This window comes from Schistocerca americana, chromosome 2, assembly GCF_021461395.2.
Source record: "Schistocerca americana isolate TAMUIC-IGC-003095 chromosome 2, iqSchAmer2.1, whole genome shotgun sequence".
NCBI lineage: Eukaryota > Metazoa > Arthropoda > Insecta > Orthoptera > Acrididae > Schistocerca > Schistocerca americana.
In genome coordinates, this window is record NC_060120.1 from 326,873,089 (window position 1) to 326,896,705 (window position 23,617).

The 23,617-nt window shown below is 40.9% G+C and overlaps 1 protein-coding gene across 2 annotated transcripts in view; it reads left to right on the forward strand.

Moving 5' to 3' along the window:
* Nucleotides 1-23,617, forward strand: part of LOC124595477 (targeting protein for Xklp2-like) — a 127,050-nt gene that overhangs the window by 97,330 nt on the left and 6,103 nt on the right. For both annotated transcript variants that reach the window (XM_047134235.1, XM_047134236.1), the window contains exons 8-10: nt 1,447-1,599; nt 2,414-2,587; nt 2,692-2,910. In XM_047134235.1, the coding sequence (XP_046990191.1) occupies nt 1,447-1,599; nt 2,414-2,587; nt 2,692-2,910 (546 nt within the window). The remainder of the gene's footprint in view (nt 1-1,446; nt 1,600-2,413; nt 2,588-2,691; nt 2,911-23,617) is intronic.

Consider the following 23,617-nt stretch of genomic DNA (forward strand, 5'->3'; position numbering starts at 1 on the left):
AAGGTAGCAATTTGTTGGTTCTGAAACTGAAAAACTTGTCAGATCCATCACATTGGCTGTCAGTGGCTGAGGCAGGGGTTGGATGGGGTGGGGAAGTCATGGTTTACACAGATATGTTATAGTAAAAAGCAAGCAAAGCCTTTGAAAAGAGAATATTGATTAGCTTGGCAGAACCCCTCCTGGAATATATGTGAGAACACAACAAAAAATTAGCAATTACAAGCACTTTAACACTATAACTCCTACAAGTTAAAACACAAGAGAAGCAAGCAAAATCTTCAGCCAAATGGGTTACCTTTGGTCGGCACTGAACTATTCTCGTCCCCACTGTAGCATCCTTGTCACACTGTAGTGCCTTAGTCACCACTGTAGTATCCTCATCGCCACTGTAGAGCTCTTAAGAGAGTCAGTGTGTTATGCTACAAGATCTTCCATAATAGTTTTCTCGCAGACAATATTGGTATTCTAACTACTACAAACCTTAGTATCACTATTGGTAAAATAAAAATCCCACTGTGTACTGTTTTAGCTTAAGCCCACTCTGCTATGAATGACAGCTGCCAAACCAGAATGAATCAGTGAGAGTGACTGAGTGAGTGACTGTTAGTAACTGAGCGAGTCCAGTCAGCAGCAGTGGCCTAAATACTTGCTGTCGAGAGGGCATTGGTAGAATGTTGCTTGGTGAGTCTCTCATGATAGGCGCACTTGCTCTGGCTTCTATGTCAGGAAGCTTCAGGGTGGGGGAAGGTAAAATCTGGAGAGGGAGACCAAATTTGTATAGGTTGCAGTAGTTTTTCTCAGGTGGAAGAGGCTAGCACAAGATAGAATAGTGTGGAGACCAATACTTCAGTTACACCCTACAGAGTGTGTGTATAACTGACGCAATGTAACTGGCCACATATTTCCCCCTGGACAATGAAATTATCAACTTTGTTGAGATGTTAGTGCTGAGCAGGATCTAGCTTGCTAATCTATTACCATTAACAATATATTTCTTATTGGTTATGCATGAGCCAAATATTAGCTTGCAGTCAAAGGCTGATAATACTAACCAGAACCAAAAGTGTTCAACCATATACGCGTAATATCGACATTATAGAATAATGCAAATATAAAGTGGCAATTGTGTAATGAAGTTCAAAATAGAAGTTAAGACCGTGTAAAATTTTAGTATTATCAAGTTATGAAGTGTAAAGGTGCATGCACACCTCCCCTGTCAGTACTGTGTATTTTATGCTTTATTGTTAACAAAAATCTTTAAATATTATCTGTATTTTAACAGTTTTCAAACATCCTGTTAACATGATATATTCTTGTATTCACGGCATGTGTAAAACTGGTGATGTCTTTGAATCTGGCACACTTTGAAGAAAAAAAAGGGGGGGCAGCATACGGTGTTTTGTGATGTCATTTCTACACTCATAAAGCTTGTCTTTTTCTTACTAGAAAAAAGTGGCAGAAGTAATAATTAACAATGATATAGAACAGAAAGGGGTAAAGAAAGCAACACCTACAAAGCGTGTAACAGTAATTGCACCATTCACATTTGAGGAGAGGGACAAGATACGACAGCAACAGAAAGAAGAAAAAATAAGGCAGGTATGTAAAAAGTATTCTTACAGTTTATCTTCAGAGAGGCAGGAGTAATGATGCAAGGATTTAGCTTGGTAGGAACTGTACAGTGTCACACAAGAAATGTTGATTGTTCAGGAACAATACTAGAGCTGATATTGGATAAAAGCCTGATACATTACTGTTGGATAAAAAGTAATAATTTGTATAGTGTGCTTAAGGAAAAGCATAAACTTACAGGTAAAGATGTGACTAAGATAGTCTGAATGTTAAGTGATGATATGTTAGTAATAAAATATCTAACTTGTTGGTGTAGCATTGACATGTCACTTAATACTCAATTTTAACAGCATGCTATGGCATACTTGTTGCACATGTACATAGAGATCAAATATTCCAGAAATCTTTTATCATGATTTTCATCTGTGTTGTCAAAAACATGTTTTCTTCCTTATTTCATTTCTTTACCTTTTGTCCAGCTGTGATACAACAGTGGGTTAGATATATTCTTGATTTGTTCAGTTCATTATGCATTTTTGTGAGAATGTGACTGCTCACATGTTGCCACACCTCTCCTGTTGCTGGAGAAAGAACTTTTCTGTTCAGGAAGCTAAACATTCTGTACTGTCTTGTCAGTGTTTAGAATGGCTCCTTGTCCCCATATTAAGTAATTATTGTAATTTGAAGACCAACAGTTGCTTCCAGTTCCTGAGTTAGACATCTTCCAGTACGCTGCCAATAAAAATGCTGAAATGACTTTTGCTCCAACATTTCCCATCATGGCACTTGCTTCGTGTAGTTTTCTCTGTTTACAGCTAGTACGTCAGAATTACTGTTTCAGTTTTTAGAAGAGGAGAAAAGAGCTCGGGAATTCCATGCAAAGCCAATACCCAAATCAGTAAAATGCTCAGTCTCACAATTGGAAGTAAAATCCCACTCCCCTACACAGCCTGAACCTTTCCATTTGTATACAGAGGAAAGAAGACGACTGCATGAAGAAGCGCAGAAGGCTAAAGTAAGTTTCTCCACCATCGCCACATTCTTTGTTAAAAAGCTTTGCTTAAAGTACTACAAATACTGGTGTTCGGTGTGCACACAGATTCTAATTCTTCGTTGTAGCTTGAAGAAGAGCGTCGAGCAGCAGCAGAAGCAGCACGGTTTAAAGCCAGGCCCCCTGTTGTCCTCTTGAAAAAGCCATTTGAACCAGTGAAGCCGCACCGTGTATTGAAGGAAATAACGGATGTATGCTTAAATACTGAAATTCGTTCAAAGGAACGTGAGAGGTTTGAAATGAAAATGAAAGAAAAGGAAGTACTTATGGAGGAACGCAGGAGACAAGTAAGTTTACTATGTAGAAACACTTTGCACTTCTAAATTTGAAATTTGTTCTGCTTGCATTTAAATTGAAGTTGTGAATACATTTTTGTTCTACAGAGCAGAGGGTATGGAATGTATGTGAGGTTTTCGTCTTGTATTACAGCACAGAAATGAAATTATTGTCCCATCACTATTAGACTGTGACTGGAGCTTTGGTGTGGCTGTCCTGATCTTGTTTTGTGTGGCATACTAAGTAATTTTGGGAACTATTACAAAACAAGAGCTGAAATTGTAAAAATATCTATTACGGTTTCAAACTGTAGACTTGGTGGAAATAGGTGTAGTCTTACTTCAGGTAGTAACAGCAACAAAAAGATAATTGTATTTTTCCCAGGCTTCTTGGGAATCATTGCATTCTGGCCTCAGACTGAAGGAGTGTATATCAGTGTGAAGTACACAACACACAAACCCTCTCTCCCTCTTTATACTGTTAAAATTTCTTCTCTGTGCTGATTTCTTTGCAGTAATTTTCAAAGTTATTTTCAGCTCTGTCCTTCGGTGCTCCCAATTGGAGCTTCTGTATCAGTGGGTATAAAATTGCTATTGGTGTAATTTTACATATATTTAAAGCAAATGCATAATTTAATATAAGTCTTTCTCTACTATTCTGTACCGGCTTTCATGAGTTGATTATCATCAAGAATTTTACAGTTCTGATACAGAAAACTATTTTGAGCAACAAACCTTATTTTTCCACCTAACAGTACTGAATCACACATTAACATTGTTGTCCTATCATTGTTGTGTCTGTACAAGATTGCGTAACACACCAGACATCTACAAAATGAATAAAATATTAACACATTTATTTATGATATGTTCAAGCTGAAACTTGAGCAGTGCTTAACATTGGTAATGTTATGAGTAGTACTGTTAATATCAGGAATCTGATATACCGATATTTAAAAAAATATCATTATCAGCCCTCAAGATATCAAAAAAAGTATCAAAATGTTGATGGGATAAATATCGACATACTGGCCTAGCTGTATATTTAAGTATTGATTTATTAGTAGATATTCTATACAGCAATGAGCTAGCAGCCTGCTGGTCCCCCATAGAGCAAGAGTTGAAAGGAAAACAGTGCACGTTCACCCGTGGAAATAGCCACTTTGCAAAGATTTCACTAAGAAAAAACCATGGTTATAGCGGGTGGGCCAGGTAATAGTATTGACAGAGATCTTGGATACAGTATTAGTGTGACCTGGCAAAGATTGCATCAGCATCGAAGCATACTAGTGTTGAATTTGTATCTGTTCTTGGGCGCCATTACCAACCTCATTTGAACTCTTCTGTCAAGAGTTAACTTGGAGTTGGAACGGCTGCTTATGTCAGGTGCAGGATCACACATTGGTGTGGTTCCTGTTGATTCTCTCAATAGGTGGGATTATACTAGGCATGGCCTTCACCTCAACAGGAAAGGGAAGGGTAAACTGGTTGGGAAAATAGCAGGAAAGTTAAAGGGAGGCATTGTCTGTAGCGATTTGAGAATTTCTGTGTAAATTGTAGAACCACGCAGCCTTCTATTGTCTCAAACACACAATATATTCTGGATATGAGTGTGGGATGGTAGTATCCTGCCTACTGTGCATCACATGCTTGTGTGTGCAGGTTTAAAATCAGTCGCGGGAAGAAAGTAGACGCGGCAGTCGGACGGGGCACCGACAAGTACCTGTCGGGCAATCCATAGATGTTTTAGTGGTTGTGTAAGGAAGAACCATGGAGTTTATATGCAGCTCTGTGCTTATTGTGTTATTGACTATTTTTATTAAAACAAGAACAGTTGAAAAAAGTACTCTTGTAGACTCTTGTAGACTCTTGATGCAACCTTGTTAGAGGCAAGACTCATATTATGATTCATGTTAAGGAAGGTCGTGGTATCCAAGCCAACTTGCTTTTAACTGTAAACCAATTTGTTTGTAACGTCGTACTGTAAAAGAAACTTGCAGGAAGCCACACATTCATGTAGAAAGTGAGACTTTTATTGTGTATGGAGGTCAAATACATCGATAGTTGACAGAAAGTAAAGTTTGTATGTCTAATTATTTCATAAGTAGAAAGAGTCTAAAAATTCCTGTACCTAGCGTTATTCGATGGAGAAGAAGTCAAGAGGGTTTCCAGCAGCCGGCTATTCAGCAAAGAAGAGTGGCTGCAAATTCCAAGTAAGTCACCTCATAAAGAAGTGGAGGGTGGTTTGGGAGAATTAGTCGATATAACTCAGATCCACACTCACACTTCGTCATCAGAATGTTAGAACATGGCGACCTGTGTGAAAGGACTAATAAAACATGAATTTTAAGTAAAAAACAAGAGAAGCTGCTGTCACGTGTTGCCATAGCAACCAAACATAATAAGACAAGGGAAATACTCCGAGACATTGGAATATGTTTAAGTATCCATGGAGTGAGATTTAAATGGAAAAACATTGAAGATATGAAAAATTCACAACGATAAAAATAGTAAAGAAGATTTTGACATACTTATCTAAGTAGTAGTACGCATAGAATGCTTCATCAAAGAAGATCCAGTGCGGGGAGTATAGAGCTCTCGCACACATCGCGGGGATGCAGACGCGGAAACGAACATACATCTGACACTGCTGGCACTAGCTGCTGTTCACCGGTGCTGACCTGCTCCCACATCCACTCACCTACGTGATGAGAATTCTATGCTGGGTGAGCGTGAAACAAAACTTGATTACTTTAGTACAAAGTAACATAAGGTACTGTTGAGTGAACTGTTATTGTGTAATTACCATATTTAAAATTAGTTTTAAATTCTTACAAGAGCTAAGGCATATAAAAGTATAGAAAATATACAACAGGTTGGGGAAACTCAAGACGCAGCTATGGCCATGAAGATTAGCAAAGAAGTGCCTGACTGGGCTGAGTTGATAAATTTAATCGAAGCTGAGTCTTAAGTTAAACTCATTAAATTCTCAATTAAATGCTCAGAGTGCGACTCTAAGTAAAGAACTAGACTCGGTAAATTCTCAGTTAAATGCTCAAATGACAAATTTAGGTTTGTTGAACGCCAAAGTCGACTCTCAAAGCAAGGAATTTTAGTAATCTATGCGAAGGCAAGGTGCTTTAAAGACTGAATTCGATGCCATAAGTAATAAAGTAGAGAATTTACAAGTAGATTTAAATAACGAGTTTACAAATTCTTTGACCACTCATATAAATCATACGTTTATTGACCTTAGTCAGAAACAGAATGACACTTTTCAAGATTTATTGAAAATGTTAAACTTGACATTGAGAACAAATGTAATAATTTAGAATCAGAACTTATTGAAAGATTAAAATCTTTTGAAAACATGTACAATATTAAATATGATGGAAGACAGGGAATGAATACTTTGAGAGGGTGCATAAGCATAATGATTTAATGCCAATTATTCAATCGCAAATCAAAGGTGTCAATACATGGGTAGATAATGTAGAAAGGAATTTCAGAGAGAAAATAGCTAACTCTGATATTATAACAATACCAGAGAAGGAAAGTTGCTACTTACCATATAGCGGAGATGCTGAGTCGAGAGAGGCACAACAAAAAGATTCATACAATTAAAGCTTTCGGCCTTTAATGCCCTTTTCAGCAGCAGCAGCAGCAGCAGTAGTAGTGTGTGTGTGTGTGTGTGTGTGTGTGTGTGTGTGTGTGTGTGTGTGTGTGTACTGCTGACAAAGGCCGAAAGCTTTAATTGTGTGAATCTTTTTGTTGTGCCTATCTCGACTCAGCATCTCCGCTATATGATAAGTAGCAACTTTCCTTCTCTGGTATTGTTAAAATAGCAGAGCGCGCGCACATTATAGACCGAAAGGTTACCAAGAGAATAACATCTGGGAATGTTATTGCCTATTCTTTCTTCCGAACTTAATGATACCAGGAAGGGTGTGGACGACCTGTTGAGAGAAATTAAGCTTATCCAAAACAAAGTAGAAGAAAGGGTAACTTCACCTAATGTTGTGTTAACTAGTGAAGCGGTGACCGATTTGCAATGGGAAGGTAATTCAGGGTTATCTAGACAATTCCCTGAATTTAAGCCGGATGGAGATGTGCATCCAACCCATTTCTTAAAAAAGATTGGGAAGATTCCAAGAATATCGAATTTGCTGTGGGGTACCTTCTAGGGGAAGCCTTAGAATGAGGAACTGTAAATATTGAGAATTTTTCCTCTTGGGAAGACTTTCAAAAGAAATTTAAAGAGAAGTACTGGTCTGCCAGTGCTCAAGAAAAGTTAATATCAGATCTGTGGGACCCAAAATATTATAATACTACTTGGGGCACTATGAGGTAATATTTCCATTGGCATTTAACACAAGCAAAAAATTTAGATAAGCCAATGGTAGAAGAAGGATTAGTACGTATTTTAATTAGACGATTGCCAATCTATGCAAGAAAAGACATATTATGTAGTAGTTGGAAAATGATAGAAGAGTTGTTGTCTTTTGTTGACAGACTTGATGCGATAAGGACCACAACGAAACTTTACACCAAGGTGAAAGTTCAAACTGTAAAAGAAATAGTGGAAATAATTTTAAAAAGCACGAGGCAAACTTAGCAAAAGTACACCAGTACAATAAGAAAAGTTGTAACAACGATTATCAAAAGAAGAATTCACATTCAAATTTAGATCCAGTAGCTTCTCAAAAATTTGTATTGAGTAACCATAAAACACAGAATGGGAATGTATTATCTCATTTCGGTAACCAGCCCATAATTAGTAGTAATCAGGAAAACATTTTTCCATGCGGCTTTTTGCGGATGATGCTGTAGTATACAGAGAAGTTGCAGCATTAGAAAATTGTAGCGAAATGCAGGAAGATCTGCAGCGGATAGGCACTTGGTGCAGGGAGTGGCAACTGACCCTTAACATAGACAAATGTAATGTATTGCGAATACATAGAAAGAAGGATCCTTTATTGTATGATTATATGATAGCGGAACAAACACTGGTAGCAGTTACTTCTGTAAAATATCTGGGAGTATGCGTGTGGAACGATTTGAAGTGGAATGATCATATAAAATTAATTGTTGGTAAGGTGGGTACCAGGTTGAGATTCATTGGGAGAGTGCTTAGAAAATGTAGTCCATCAACAAAGGAGGTGGCTTACAAAACACTCGTTCGACCTATACTTGAGTATTGCTCATCAGTGTGGGATCCGTACCAGATCGGTCTGACGGAGGAGATAGAGAAGATCCAAAGAAGAACGGCGCGTTTCGTCACAGGGTTATTTGGTAACCGTGATAGCGTTACGAAGATGTTTAATAAACTCAAGTGGCAGACTCTGCTAGAGAGGCGCTCTGCATCGCGGTGTAGCTTGCTCGCCAGGTTTCGAGAGGGTGCGTTTCTGGATGAGGTATCGAATATATTGCTTCCCCCTACTTATACCTCCCGAGGAGATCACGAATGTAAAATTAGAGAGATTAGAGCGCGCACGGAGGCTTTCAGACAGTCGTTCTTCCCGCGAACCATACGCGACTGGAACAGGAAAGGGAGGTAATGACAGTGGCACGTAAAGTGCCCTCCGCCACACACCGTTGGGTGGCTTGCGGAGTATAAATGTAGATGTAGATGTAGACCTGGATCAAGGGCCGGGGTCCAGGTTGTGGAGATACATTAGGAGGCCTTATTCCTTATAGCTAGATTAACTTTACACACAAGATACTCACGAAGGAATACTTGCTGCTTGAAGAACCAAGCTTACCCACTAATAACCCACAACCTATAATAGCAGGAACAGTGGAAAATTCATAGATTTGCGTATTTACAGATTCAGAAAGTGAGGTATCACTCATCTCAAATGGATTTTTTTTCCTCACTACAAAATAAACAGCACTTGTCATTATTGCCAGTGACTGGAGTGTACATAATCGGGATAATGGGAACAAAAAGTAAACTTGTAAAATACAAAACTCAAAGTTAACTGCAGTATTGGAAATATGTTATTTCATCAAACGCTACTAATAGTAGACAATATTAATGGAGATGTACTGTTTGGTGTAGATTGGTTGTTAGAGTTTAAAGTCCTCTTAAACTTTGATGAACATCATCTTTGTTTTGGTAGAGGGGACAGTAGATGCTGGACACCATTTGTGACAAATAGTCACATTTAGGGACAAACAGCTGAGTGTCGGTGTCTGCGAGTAACATCTAGAACTCAGTTATCACCAAAAATCAATAATGTGGATCAAGGAACACATCGAACTGATATACAAGACAAAGTTAATGAATCCCTAATATTAACCGATCAACAAAGGCGATATTTATATAAAAATTTTAATGGAGTATGAAGTGGTGTTTTCCGATTGTCCAGGTAACATTAGCAACTATATCTGTAAGTCCAAAATCAGAGGTGACACTCCATTCTTTTGCAAACCATATCCAATACCAGTGAGTTTGAAGGAAGCAGTTCGGGATGAGATTAATAGTCTTAGGCACTCGTACATTGAATCGAAATCGACAAACTGTTATCCAAATTTGAAAAGGCAAGATTCTTCAGCACAATGTACTTAACTGCAGGACATTGGCAGATAAAACTACATCCATAATCCAAAAAATATACAGCCTTTTTATTTGATGGAAAATCATATCATATATCATTTCAATGTTTGCCATTCGGACTTAATATCTCTGTGTCTGTATTTATACGTGCGTTAGATGGATCACTAGGGAGAGACTTATTGAAGGATTTGGTAATATACATAGACAATATCCTAATAATATCAGCTACTTGGCAGGAACATTACCTCACTTTGTGCAAGACTCTGAAAAGATTCAAAGAGAAAGGTATTACGGTGAAGCTGTCAAAATCGTTTTTTTTTTTTTTTTTACGCCAAGAACTTAACTACTTAGGTCGCATTATAAGGGTAAAGGGAATTACACCGGACACTGAACACACAAAAGCTATCAAAGGATGTCTGCACTCCAGAAATGTAAGACAGTTAAAAAGGATTTATAGGTATGGCCTGATACTATCGACAGTACGTATGAGGGCAAGAGTTAAATGACCTGAGAATTTAAACTTGTTAAGAAAGGGAGTACTGTGGACTTGGGATCAAGGTGAAAATGATGCGTTTCAAAATGTTAAGAGAGCGCTTGTTGAGTCACCCATATTACATCATCCAGTTATGGGCGAACCGTTTAAACTTTAGACAGATGCATCTGATTATGGTGTTACTGCTGAACTTTTCCGGGGAGAATGGGATCCAAGTGATGTAGGGCACAGAACCATAGCTTTTGCTAGCCGTAGCCTAAATAAGCACAAACTAAATTACACAGCTACCGAAAAGGAACTATTGGCGATTGTGTGGAGTATTCACAAGTTTCAGACACTAGTCTGAGGATCAGAAATCCATATTTGAGGATCAGAAATCCATATTTATACAGATCATCAAGCTTTATCTTTTCTGATGAGTAGTCGATTACTACACAGTAGGTTGATGCGATGGATGCTTTTCCTACAGGAATACGACATAAAGATACAATATGTAAAATATTGTACCTGATATGTTATCAAGGCTACTCATAGGAATGGAAGACTTAAAACGTCTGGAAGGACCCGACATTATTTTTGCCATTAATTTTATGTCAGCAGAATATCCTAACATCCTTGTAAAGGAAATGTGTCAAAGAATAACAAGGATTATCCATCATGAACCGTATTTCACAGAAATATTTTCTGTGTGTATCCAGAACTCGTTACCTCCTAATCAATTAGGAAAATGGAAAATTATAGATCATAACTTGTTTTGGAGAGATGGCATAACATCACAGTGATGGTGCTTATGTATTCCGAAGGTAATGGATGACAAACTTGTATGGTACGTTCACACAGGATATGGACACTTCGGAATCAGAAAATATATATCCCATATGAATAAGTTTTATTATTTCAAGAAACTAGGACATAAAATAGCATCTTTGATTAGAACCTGTGAAACTTGCCAGAAAGTAAAAGAGAAAAATACATGAAATACAAAATGTGTTCTATTATTCCTAAGTCATTACATGATCTCACAGTGGCAGATTTTTCTTGGTCCAGTTCCACAAGGAAAGGGAGGAGTATCATATATTTTGGTTATCATAGAATGTTGGTCAAAATATGTCAAACTATATCCCATTAAAAAAGCAAATACACAGATGGTTGTACACTGTTTTCAACAATACTTTCTAGAAGTAGGTAAACCAAAACTGTTTCTTACGGATAACGGACCATAATTTGTGAATAACAAATTTAGAGAATTCCTAGCATGGGAAGGTATTCGACAAGTGTTAATGTCCAATTATAACCCGTCATCAAATCTGTTTGAGCGAGTAATGAAGGTAATTGGAAAATTATGTCGTACTTACTGCCATGACAAACATACTTCATGGGCAACGAAAATTAAGGACTTTGAACTTACCCTAAATGAATTACCCCATTTATTGACTGTGTTGGTACCTTTAGAAGTTATAGGCAACCCTTGTGTAGGAGAACCTCTAATTAAGAGTTTTAATTGGCCTGAACAATGTAGTGTTAATTACGAAGTAAATCGGGAAATAGTTTCTAAAAATTTAATTTAAAAGGCACAACAAAGAGTAAGTAAGTGTAACGAAAAGGCTGTGGAACCTCAGTACCAAGTCGATAACCTGGTTCTTATAAAATATCATCTTCCCAGCACTTTTTTAAAAAAAAAAAAAAAAAAAAAAAAAAAAAATCATCTTCCCAGCTCGACTATGAAGAAAGAGACCCATAAGTTTTTCCAAAAATATGAGGGACCATACTGGTTACAAACAGTGGTGCATCCTAAGACATAATTTTTAGTAGATCCCACAACTGGATTAGAGAAGGGTAAATGCAATGTAAAGGATGTAAAATTGTATTTCCCCTAGGGACGTTAACATTCTAAGTTAATGGGCGGAGTAACGACTGCCAGATCCCAAGTTGTTTTCGGTGTTTTTTCCAAATAGTTTCCTGCATCGAAATCCTTTAAAATATAGAATTATTCTGTAATCTTATTGCTTAGAAAGCCAGTTATGACTATGAAATAGAAAACAACGTAAGATAATCACAGGAAAAAGTGATGTCTAGACGAAATGAACTAAATAGAGTATTACCGGTATATTCATGGAAAATATAAAAAGATGTGACTAACTGAACAACTGTTATACAATAATGTATAGATTTCTTATTCTGTATAGAGTGTTTTAGACCTTTTATGAGATGTGATATAGATGAGAGGGTTTGTAAAAATTTTGAAAGTAGTGGATATTGTAGCTAAAAGCATGATTTACAAGAACATAAATCATGTCTAACACAAAACACACATCACAGCTTTCAAACAACCTTCGCAAACAAGTGTGCCTGATTTTTCATCATTTGCCATTTCCATACGGTTGCTAGGATTTCCTTCGGGGACCTCAAAGGGTGAAGGTGGGACAAGTCCATTCTGTAGGAGACAATTTAACACCAAACCACCTCCGACGTTTCACTCCAGTACCCGAGAGGTAGGGATCCTAGGGAAAGGGGGTGGGAAGGGTTTCCTGTCTTTAGTGCTATCTTCTGTCTCTCCTTTGATCCTAGTATCCAATCCATATCTCTCTCTCTCTCTCTCTCTCTCTCTCTCTCTCTCTCTCTCTCTCTCTCTCTCTTTTTTTTTTTCTGAGGACCTGCCTCAGAATATGTCCTACCAACCGATCCCTTCTTCTGGTCAAGTTGTGCCACAAACTTCTCTTCTCCCCAATCCTATTCAATACTTCCTCATTAGTTATGTGATTTACCCATCTAACCTTCAGCATTCTTCTGTAGCACCACATTTCGAAAGCTTCTATTCTCTTCTTGTCCAAACTATTAACTGTCCATGTTTCACTTCCATCCATGGCTACACTCCATACAAATACTTTCAGAAATGACTTCCTGACACTTAAATCTATACTCGATGTTAACAAATTTCTCTTCTTCAGAAACGCATTCCTTGCCATTGCCAGTCTACATTTTATATCCTCTCTACTTCGACCATCATCAGTTGTTTTGCTCCCCAAATAGCAAAGCTCCTTTACTACTTGAAGTGTCTCATTTCCTAACCTAATACCCTCAACATCACCCGACTTAATTCGACTATATTCCATTATCCTCGTTTTGCTTTTGTTGATCTTCATCTTATATCCTCCTTTCAAGACACTGTCCATTCCACTCAACTGCTCTTCCAAGTCCTTTGCTGTCTCTGACAGAATTACAGTGTCATCGGTGAACCTCAAAGTTTTTATTTCTTCTCCATGGATTTTAATACCTACTCCGAATTTTTCTTTTGTTTCCTTTACTGCTTGCTCAATATACAGGTTGAATGACATCGGGGAGAGGCCACAACCCTGTCTTAGTCCCTTCCCAACCACTGCTTCCTTTCATGTCCCTCGAGTCTTACAACTGCCATCTGGTTTCTGTACAAATTGTAAATAGCCTTTCGCTCCCTGTATTTTACCCCTGCCACCTTTAGAATTTGAAAGAGAGTATTCCAGTCAACATTGTCAAAAGCTTTCTCTAAGATATGAAATGTTATTATGAGTGATATTATTAGCATAATGATTATGTGTAAAATATTGCGTATTCGATCTGAGGTGAAGGGAAATGTAGTGATTCGAGAATTTCTGTGTAAATTCTAGAATCACTCAGCCTTCTACCGTCTCGAACACACGAAATTCTGGATAAGGGTGTGGGATGGGAATCCATAGATGTTTTACTGGGTATATAAGAAAGAACCATAGAGTTTATATGCAGCTCTGTGCTTATTGTGTTATTGACTATTTTTATTAAAACAAGAACAGTTAAAAAAAAGTACCCTTGTAGACTCGTGACGCAACTTTGTTAGAGGTAAGACTGATTTTATGATTCATGTTCAGAAAGGTCACGGGGGGGGGGGGGGGGGGGGGGGGGGCTGAGGTGGGAAAGGGGAGGGATAACAGGGTAGGGTTGGAGGATGGTAAAACACTGCTTCAGAGAGCATGCAGGGATGTGGTGGAACCGATAGTGCAGCTAGGTGTAGTCGGGGAGTACAATGTCCTTTAGCGTCAACCAGTTTGTCAACCTGGTAATGTGGGGTCTGGCTTATACAGCACTTCAGGTTCCATTAACTTTGCCTTATACACCTAGGTTGAACTTTATCCAGTGGAACATTTCTTTGTACCCAGAGGCAAATATCCGCTTTCATCTATCGTATTGTTATAGCTCCAACAAGAGTTGCCGAATGCAGATGCATCTATTGTGCAACACCACATGGTAATGTTTATCCAAAGTGTGGCAACAGTGGCACTTTATCAATCAAAGCACTGGCGTCATGGTAGGGAAAGCCTGCATGCCATTGGTGTTATCTGGACAACGGCATCACGTCCCCTCCGCTGAGCCAAACTTCAAAAGTCGTATTTCAGAACACATGACATTATTGTCTTCACTCCAGAGACTGGTTTGATTGATATCTCCATGCTACTTCATCCTGTGCAAGCCTCTTCATATCTGAATAACTACTGCAACCGAAATCCTTCTGAATCTGCGTAGTGTATTCATCTCTTGGTCTCTTTCTCCGATTTTTACCCTCCACTATTAAATTGGTGACACCTTGATGCATCAGAACGTGTCCTACCAACCGATCCCTTCTTCTATTCAAGTTGTGCCACAAATTTCTCTTCTCCCCAATTCTATTTAGTACCTCATCAGTTACATGATCTACCCATCTTATCTTCAGCATTCTTCTGTAGCACCACATTTCGAAAGTGTCTATTCTGATCTTGTCTACACTGTTCATCGTCCATGTTCCACTTCCATACATGGCTACATTCCAGACAAATGCCTTCAGAAAAAGACTTCCTAATACTGTATTTAATGTTCACAAATTTCTCTTCTTCAGAAACGCTTTGCTTGCCATTGCCAGTCTACATTTCATATCCTCTCTCCTTCGACCATCATCAGTTATTTTGCTCCCCAAATAGCAAAAGTCCTTTACTACTTTAAGTGTCTCATTTCCTAATCCAATTCCCGCAGCATCACCCGACTTAATTCGACTACATTCAATTATCCTCGTTTTGCTTTTGTTGATGTTCATCTTATACCCTCCTTTCAAGACACTGTCCATTCCGTTCAACTGCACTTCCAAGTCCTTTGCTGTCTCTGACAGAATTACAATGTCATTGGCAAACCTCATAGTTTTTATTTCTCCTCTATGGATATTTATTGCTACTCCAAATTTGTTCTTTTGTTTCCTTTATTGCTTGCTCAATACCCAGACTGAATAACATTAGGGATAGGCTACAAACCTGTCTCACTCCCTTCTCAACCACTGCTTCCCATTCATGCCCCTCAACTCTTATAACTGTCATCAGATGTCTGTATAAGTTGTAAATAGCCTTTTGCTCCCTGTATTTGACCCCTGCAACCTTCAGAATTCGAAAGAGAGTATTCCAGCCAACGTTGTCAAAAGCATTCTCTAAGTCTACAATTGCTAGAAATGTGGGTTTGAAGTCATAGGGTCAGTATTGCCTCGCGTGTTCCAACATTCCTACCTAATCCAAATGGATCTTCCTCAAGATCACTTCTACCAGTTTTTCTATTCATGTTAGTATTTTGCGTCCATGACTTATTAACCTGATTGCTCAGTAATTTTCAAACCTGTCAACAGGTGCTTTCTTTGGAATTGGAATTATTATACTCTTCTTGAAGTCTGAGTATATTTCGCCTGTCTCATACATCTTGCTTACCAGATGGAAGAGTTCTGTATGGGCTGCCTCTCCAAGGCTATCACTAGTTCTAATGGAATGCTGTCTGCTCCCGGGGCCTTGATTCAACTTACATCTTTCACTACTCTGTCAAATTCTTCACGCGTTATTATATCTCCCATTTCATCTTCGTCTACATCCTCTTCCATTTCCATAAAATTGCCGTAAAGTAAATCACCCTTGGACAGACCCTCTGTGTACTCCTTCCCTCGTTCTGCTTTCCCTTTTTTGCGTAGGACTGGTTTTCCATCTGAGCTCTTGACATTGATACAAGTGGTTCTCTTTTCTCCAAAGGTCTCTTTAATTTTCCTGTAGGCAGTATCTATCCTGCCCTAGTGATACATGCCTCTACGTTCTTACGTTTGTCCCCTAGCCATCCCTGCTTAGCCATTTTGTACTTTCTGTCGATCTTGTTTTTGAGACATTTGTATTCCTTTTCACCTACTTCATTTACTGCATTTTTATATTTCCTCCATTCATCAATTAAATTCAGTCTCTCTTCTTTTACCCATGGATATCTACTAGCCCCCGTCCTTTTTACCTACTTGATCGTCTGCTGCCTGCACTATTCCATCCCTCAAACCTACCCATTCTTCTTCTACTGCATTTCTTCCCCCCGTTCTTGTCAATCGTTCCGTAATGCTCTCTCTGAAACTCTCTACAACCTGTGTTTCTTTCATTTTATTCTGGTCCCATCTCCTTATATTCCCACCTTCTTGCAGTTTCTTCAGTTTTACTCACAGTTCATAACCAATAAATTGTGGTCAGAGTCAAGATCTGCCGCTGGAAATTTGTTACAAGCTGGTGCCTAAATCCTTGTCTTACCATTATGCAATCTATCTGAAATCTTCCAGTGTCTCTAGGTCTCTTCCATGTATACAACCTTCTTTCATGATTCTTAAACCAAGTGTTGGCTGGGATTAGGTTAAGCTCTGTGCCAAAATTCTACCAGACGGCTTCTTCTTTCATTTCTTACCCCAATCCATATTCACCTACTAATTTTCCTTCTCTTCCTTTTCCTACTATAGAATTCCAGTCCCCCTTGACTGTTAAATTTTTGTCTCCCTTAACCATCTGAATAATTTCTTTTATCACATCATACATTTCTTTAATCTCTTCATCTGTGAAGCTAGTTGGCATATGAACTTGTACTACTGTGGTAGGGGTTGCCTTTGTGTCTGTCTTGGCAACAATAATGTGTCCACTATGCTGATTGGAGAAGCTTACCTGTGCCCCTATTATTTAATTCATTATTAAACCTACTCCTGCATTACCCGTATTTGATTTTGTGTTTATAACCATATATTCATCTGACGACTAGAAGTCTTGTTTCTCCTACCACCGAACTTCACTAACTCCCACTACATCTAGCTTCAACCTATCCATTTCCTTTTTTAAATTTTGTAACATACCTGCCCGATTAAGCGATCTGTAGAACGCCAGTTTTCTTTCTCGTGATAATGACGTCCTCCTGAGTAGTCCCTGCCCGGAGATCTGAATGGGGGACTATTTTATCTTCGGAATATTTTACTCAAGAGGACGCCATAATCATCTAACCATACAGTAAAGATGCTTGCCCTTGGGAAAAATTACAGCTGTAGTTTGCCCCCTTGCTTTCAGTTGTTCGCAGTACCAGCACAGCAAGGTCGTTCTAGTTAATGTTACAAGGCCAGATCAGGCAATCATCCATACTGTTGCCCCTGCAACGACTGAAAAGGCTGCTGCCCATTTTCAAGAACCGCATGTTTGTTTGACCTCTCAACAGCTACCCCTCCATTGTGGTTACACGTATGGTACGGCTATTCTGTATCACTGAGGCACGCAAGCCTCTCCACCAGTTTCAAAGTCCATGGTTCACGGGATAACCACACCACACACACATGCACAAGGGTGCTGACGAAGTAAACATGTTTCATACGTGGTGTTGTAACACACTACTGGATCCTTCCACACAAGATGCAAATCAGCGTCATGTATACAGTTACTATAATTACAGCAAGCAGCATACATTAGATAAGGTTCGCATGACATTGCGTGAAGACAAATTTTTTAAGACTGCAATTAATTGTAGTGACTGGAAGATCATTATATTGTACTTCTGACTCTGATGACCCACAGTGTATTGGTGTGGTGCAGTGGTTAGTGTATGAACTTGCCGTGTAGGTCATAATAAGTTCGAATATTGTCAAATGCACTGAAATTAAAAACGTTTCTAAATATAATCAAAACTTGTACCTTTTTATTTTTTCAGTTAATTGATTTAATTGTAATTTTTTAAAATCTCAGCTACTTAATTGCATCATTTTCAAAATTTTATGTCTTTATTTGCTTTACTTTTCTTCATATCATTGTTTTGCCTTTGGAATCTTTTTGTGTCATCTGTAATCTACAATCAACCACCAACCAGGACTGATCATTGGTTGTTAATGCACCAGCTCATGGAACCAGGTTGAAGATAGTTCCAGCTAACCAGTGTCAACAAGAAATTATAGTGTGCCCTTAGGGCTGAAACTGAAATTTTTGTGTCGTGACTTTGCTTGTAGAGGTTGGCATTAATCGCCTTGAACAAAACGATTACAATTTTAGGTCTGCTGCAGATTGTTGATAGCTGTTTTCTCAGATAAGTTGCACATCACGAGGTTGTGGTTAGGTTAGTGAAAGAGTTTAAATTTAGGGCTACAAAATGCACAGTTCAGTTGAGTCAATAGTAGTGCCAAGTGACAAATGTCAGCTATCAAGTAGTTTTAATGGGGCTATAGTAATTGTCTCGGCATATTGGACGCATGATAAACATCGCATTTTTACAATTACACAGTTGTTTTACAGTTTCTGCAGGAAAGTAAGTTGGTTTACATTCAGCACAGGTTTTGGCAGCAAACCATGCATAATGCATCACAACGATATATGAAGTCCTGTACACTTTAGTTACAGTTATTTGTGGAGTCCTCATGGATGCTGCGAGTACAATAATTTTTTGTTGGAAATTTATTTGCAATCCTACATTTTCCTTTACCTTTGTTCTTCATGACTTTTACAAAAATACTGGTAATTAAAATGTATAGAGAACTATTTTGGGTTACTTGCAGGATAAAGAATGTGAAAACCTAAAGTAAAAGAACATTCCACACAGTGAATTGACCCCATTACTGTAGGATTGTCATTCCGTGTACTCCCCCTGCGGGTCTGGGGGTTAGAATAGGTCTGAGTTATTCCTGCCTGTCATAAGAGGTGACTAAAAGGAGTGTCTCACATTTTGGCCTTTATGTGATGGTCCCCTGTAGGGTTTGATCTATATTTTTCAAAATTTTCCCAAAGAGCAAGCCAATTGGGGAAGGGCGCCTTACATGGTGCATTGTGTCCATCATGCGCTGAGACCTATCGCATCCTTCGTTGACATGAATCTGCACTTCGGCTCACGCTCCAACTGTTTGGTGAGGTCACCCTCCTGCGTGTGTATTCTTCCATCAACTGTGCATTATTGTTTTCTTTGCTGATGATGCCAGTGGACTTGTTTGCTTGGTTGGACCTGATATCCAGCACAGTAGCCAGTCCGTTGTGGTGGGGCTGTCATGTACCCTGTTGGTTGTAGCCCCATGATCACACAGGGATTGTTCTGCTGATGCCTGCGTCGTTAACTCTCCATGTATGCCGAGGAGTAGATGCCTGTCACTCTGGGGCATCGGGACTCCCAGCAATGGCCATCCTGCCAGGTGGCCTTTGCTGCGGCTGGGTGGTGCCCACTGGGAGGGTCCCTGGTCAGGGTGGGTGGCATCAGGGCAGATGACACACGATGAAGCATAGTACATCATCTCTTGCTGGTGGTCAAACACCAGCAGTCTCTTAAGCATTCATGGGCTCAATTCAACGCACAGAAGTAAGACCCCAAATCATTCCCCTCCCTGGCCATACCATGGGAGGAATGTCAGGCCAATGATGGCAGTGGCTCTTATCTGCCCCGGTACCCTGTATGTTTGAGAGCTGATGGGGAATCTATCATGACAACGATGCCTGCTTTTGTTGAGCGTTTAGAGGACAATTTCGGGGAGGTGGAGGGCTTGTCCAAAATGAGATCTGGGTCAGTCTTCACCAAAACAGCATCCTCTGCCTAGTCACGGTCTTTACTTGCTTGTGACAAGCTGGGAGATGTAACCATTATACCCCATAAAAGCTTAAATATTCCACAGGGACCTTCTTTTGCGTTCTGACGGCGAACTGCGCACTAATTTAGAGAGGCAAGGTGTTCATTTCATTCGGCTTGTCCACTGGGGTCTGAGGGATAATTAGGTTCCCACCGGTGCCTTCATCTTGGCCTTATTGGGTGATACATTACCCGAGAAGGTCAAGTTGATGGTCTACTACTGTGATGTAAAGCCCTATATCCCTCCCCCAATGCGGTGCTTTCAGTTCTGGAAGTTGACCATATGTCTTCCCACTGTACTTCCAGCATCACACATGGAGTTTGCGGGCACCCATCACATCCCAGTACTCCATGTGCCCCGCCTTCCATCTATGTCAACTGCAGAAAGCACCATTCGCCTCGCTCACCAGACTGTGGGATTCTCCAGAAAGAAGGGAAAATCATGGAGTAAAAGACCCTGGACCGACTGACCTACACTGTGGCTAAGAGGAAATTTGAACGCCTACATCGTGGATGTATGACATCGTCTTACTCCGCCGGTACAACAGTTCTAGGCCAATCAGCTCTGCCAACCCCACTCACCTCTCAGAGCCAGATGACTACACCTGCCCCCTGTGGGGGACACTTCCCTTCGTGTTGCTCCTGCACCACCTGCTTCAGGAGCAAACCCCCCCCTGCCCACAACTATCGGTGACATCAGTCCCCACTTATGCGCCAGAGAAGCATCAGTCTTCTTCGGCTCCTCCCTCTAGGAAGGGATCCCTTGGGTCGCTCCCTTCCCAGGTTTCTGCTAGTGGGAAAGATGACAGCCACCAGTGACTGAAGAGCCCAAAAGTTGCTGGTCGTAGGACTTCACACTCATCCTTCGTCCTGGAGACTGAATCAGTGAAGTTCTCCCAGCCATGGAAACAGATCCTGAGGCGTAAACTGCTTCATTGAATGTTCCATGCCTTCCCAGTCTCACAATGATGTCATCCTGCAGTGGAATTGCGGCGATTTTTTTCCACCACCTGGCTAAGCTACGGCAACTATCGAGCTTTACACCTGCTTTCTGCATTGCCCTGCAGGAAACCTGGTTCCCAGCAATGCGGACCGCTGCCCTCCGCAGCCATAAGGGAAAATACACAAACAGTAGCGACTATAATCGAGTGTCAGGTGGAGTTTGTGTTATGTCCTAATCTCAGCCTCCTGAAGCTGTGGCTGTCAGAATGTTGACGACGCAGGAAATAACAGTCTGCTATGCATATTTTCCTCCAGATGGAGCAGTACCCCTGAATGTATTAGCTGCACTGATTGATCAACTCCTTAACCTTTCCTACTTTTGGGAGATTTTAACACTCGTAACCCCTTGTGGGGTGGCACCGTGCTTACTGGCCGAGGCAGAGATGTGGAAACTTTACTGTCTCAGTTGGACCTCTGCCTCTTAAATACTGGGGCCGCCACACATTTCAGTGTTGCTCATGGTAGTTACTCGGCCATTGATTTATCAATTTGCATCCCAGGACGTATGCTAACTATCCACTGGAGAGCACATGACGACCAGTGTGGTAGTGACCACTTTCCCATCTTCCTGTCATGCCCCAGCGTCTGGCACCTATGCTTTCCCAGATGGGCTTTAAACTAAACAAGGTGTACTGGGAAACTTTCACCTCTGCTGTCACAGTTGAATCTCCCCCATACGGGAACATCGATGTGATGGTTCAGCAGGTGAATACAGCAATCCTTTCTGCGGCAGAAAACACGTTCCATCACTCTTTAGGGTGCCCCTGGCAAAAGGCAGTCCCTTGGTGGTCGCTGGAAGTCGCTGAAGCAATTAAGGAGTGTCGGCGAGCTCTACAGTGGCATAATTGGCACCCTTACCTGGAGCACCTCCTAGCCTTTAAACAGCTCCATGCCCTCGTTCACCAACTTATCAAATGACGGAAGCAGGAATGTTGGGAGAGATAAGTCTCGACCATTGGGTGCCATTCATCACCTTCCAAAGTCTGCGCAAGGATCAAACGTGTTTTCGGGTACCAGGCTCACAACAGGTGTTAACATAAATAGTGTGTTATCTACTGATGCAATCGCGGTTGCCAAGCACTGTGCTGAGAATTTTGCTCTAGCCTCTGCGTCGTAGAACTACCCCCCAGCATTTCGCACTCCCAAACAGTGGCTGGAAGAGAAAGTCTTCTCGTTCACTACACACCACAGTGAATCCTGTAATGCTCCATTTACAGAGTGGGAGCTCCTCAGTGCCCTTGCACATTGCCCCGACACCACTCCCGGGCCACAGTGGATCCACAATCAAATGATTAAACATCTATCATCTGACTACAAGCAACATCTCCTTGTCATCTTCAACCAGATCAATTGCAATGGCGGTAGAGCACCATCATTCCGGTGCTCACACCTGGTAAAAACGCGCTTGATGTGGATAGCTATCGGCCCAACAGCCTCACCAACCCTTCCTTGTAAGCTGCTGGAATGTATGGTGTGTCAGCAGTTGGGTTGGGTCACATGGCATACTAGCTCCATGTCAGGGCAGCTTCCACTAGGGTCACTCTACCACTGATAATCTTGTGTCCCTAGAGTCTGCCATCCGAACAGCCTTTTCCAGATGCTAACACCTTGTTGCCCCCCTTTTTTTCATTCACAAAAAGCGTATGACACCACTTGGTGATATCATATCCTTGCCACATTATACGAGTGGGGTCTCGGAGGCCCGCTCCTGATTTTTATCGAAAATTTCCTGTCTCATCGTACTTTCCATGTCCAAGTTGGTGCCTCCCATAGTTCCTCCCATATCCAGAATGGGGCCCCGCAGGGCTCTGCATTGAGTGTCTCACTATTTTTAGTACCCATTAATGGTCTAGCAGCAGCTGTAGGGCCGTCTGTCTCACCTTATCTGTATGCAGACGACTTCTGCATTTCATATTGCTCCACCAGGACTGGTGTTGCTGAGCGGCACCTACAGGGAGCCATCCATAAGGCGCAGTCATGTGCTCTAGCCCACGGTTTCCTGTTTTCGGCTGCAAAGGTGTGTGTTATGCTCTTCTGTCGGTGTCGTACCGTTCATTCGGAACCAGACCTTTACCGTAATGATGATCAACTTACTGTAGTAGAGACATATCGATTTTTAGGACTGGTTTTTGACGCCCGATTGACTTGGCTTCCTCACCTTAGTCACCTTAAATGCAAGTGCTGGCAGCACCTTGATGCCCTCCACTGGCTGAGGAACACCAACTGGGGTGCAGATCGCTCCACGCTGCTGCAGCTCTACACAGCCCATGTTCAATCCCGCCTTGACTATGGGAGTCTGGTTTATGGTACGGCGGCACCCTCATCATTGTGTTTACTCGACCCAGTGCACCACTGTGGCGTTTGCCTAGCAACAGGAGCTTTTAGGACGAGTCCAGTGACCAGCGTCCTGGTGGAGGCCGGAGTCCCTCCATTGCAAGTTAGGCGTGCACAACTGCTGGCCAGTTACATTGCACACGATCGTAGTCCTCCTGCGCATCCAAATTACCATCTCTTTTTCCCACCCACAGCGGTTAATCTCCCTCATTGGCGGCCGAGGTCAAGGTTCCAATTGCCGTTCATGTCCGATCCCTTCTTTCTGAACTGGAGTACTTGCCTTCACCACCTATACTTGTTGTTCATTCACGTACACCTCCACAGTGTACACCTAGGCCACGGCTTCGCCTGGGCCTTTAACATGGCCTTAAGGGCTCTGTAAACCCTGTGGCTCTCCACTGCCACTTCCTCTCGATTCTTGACATGTGCCGAGGCCATGAAGTGGT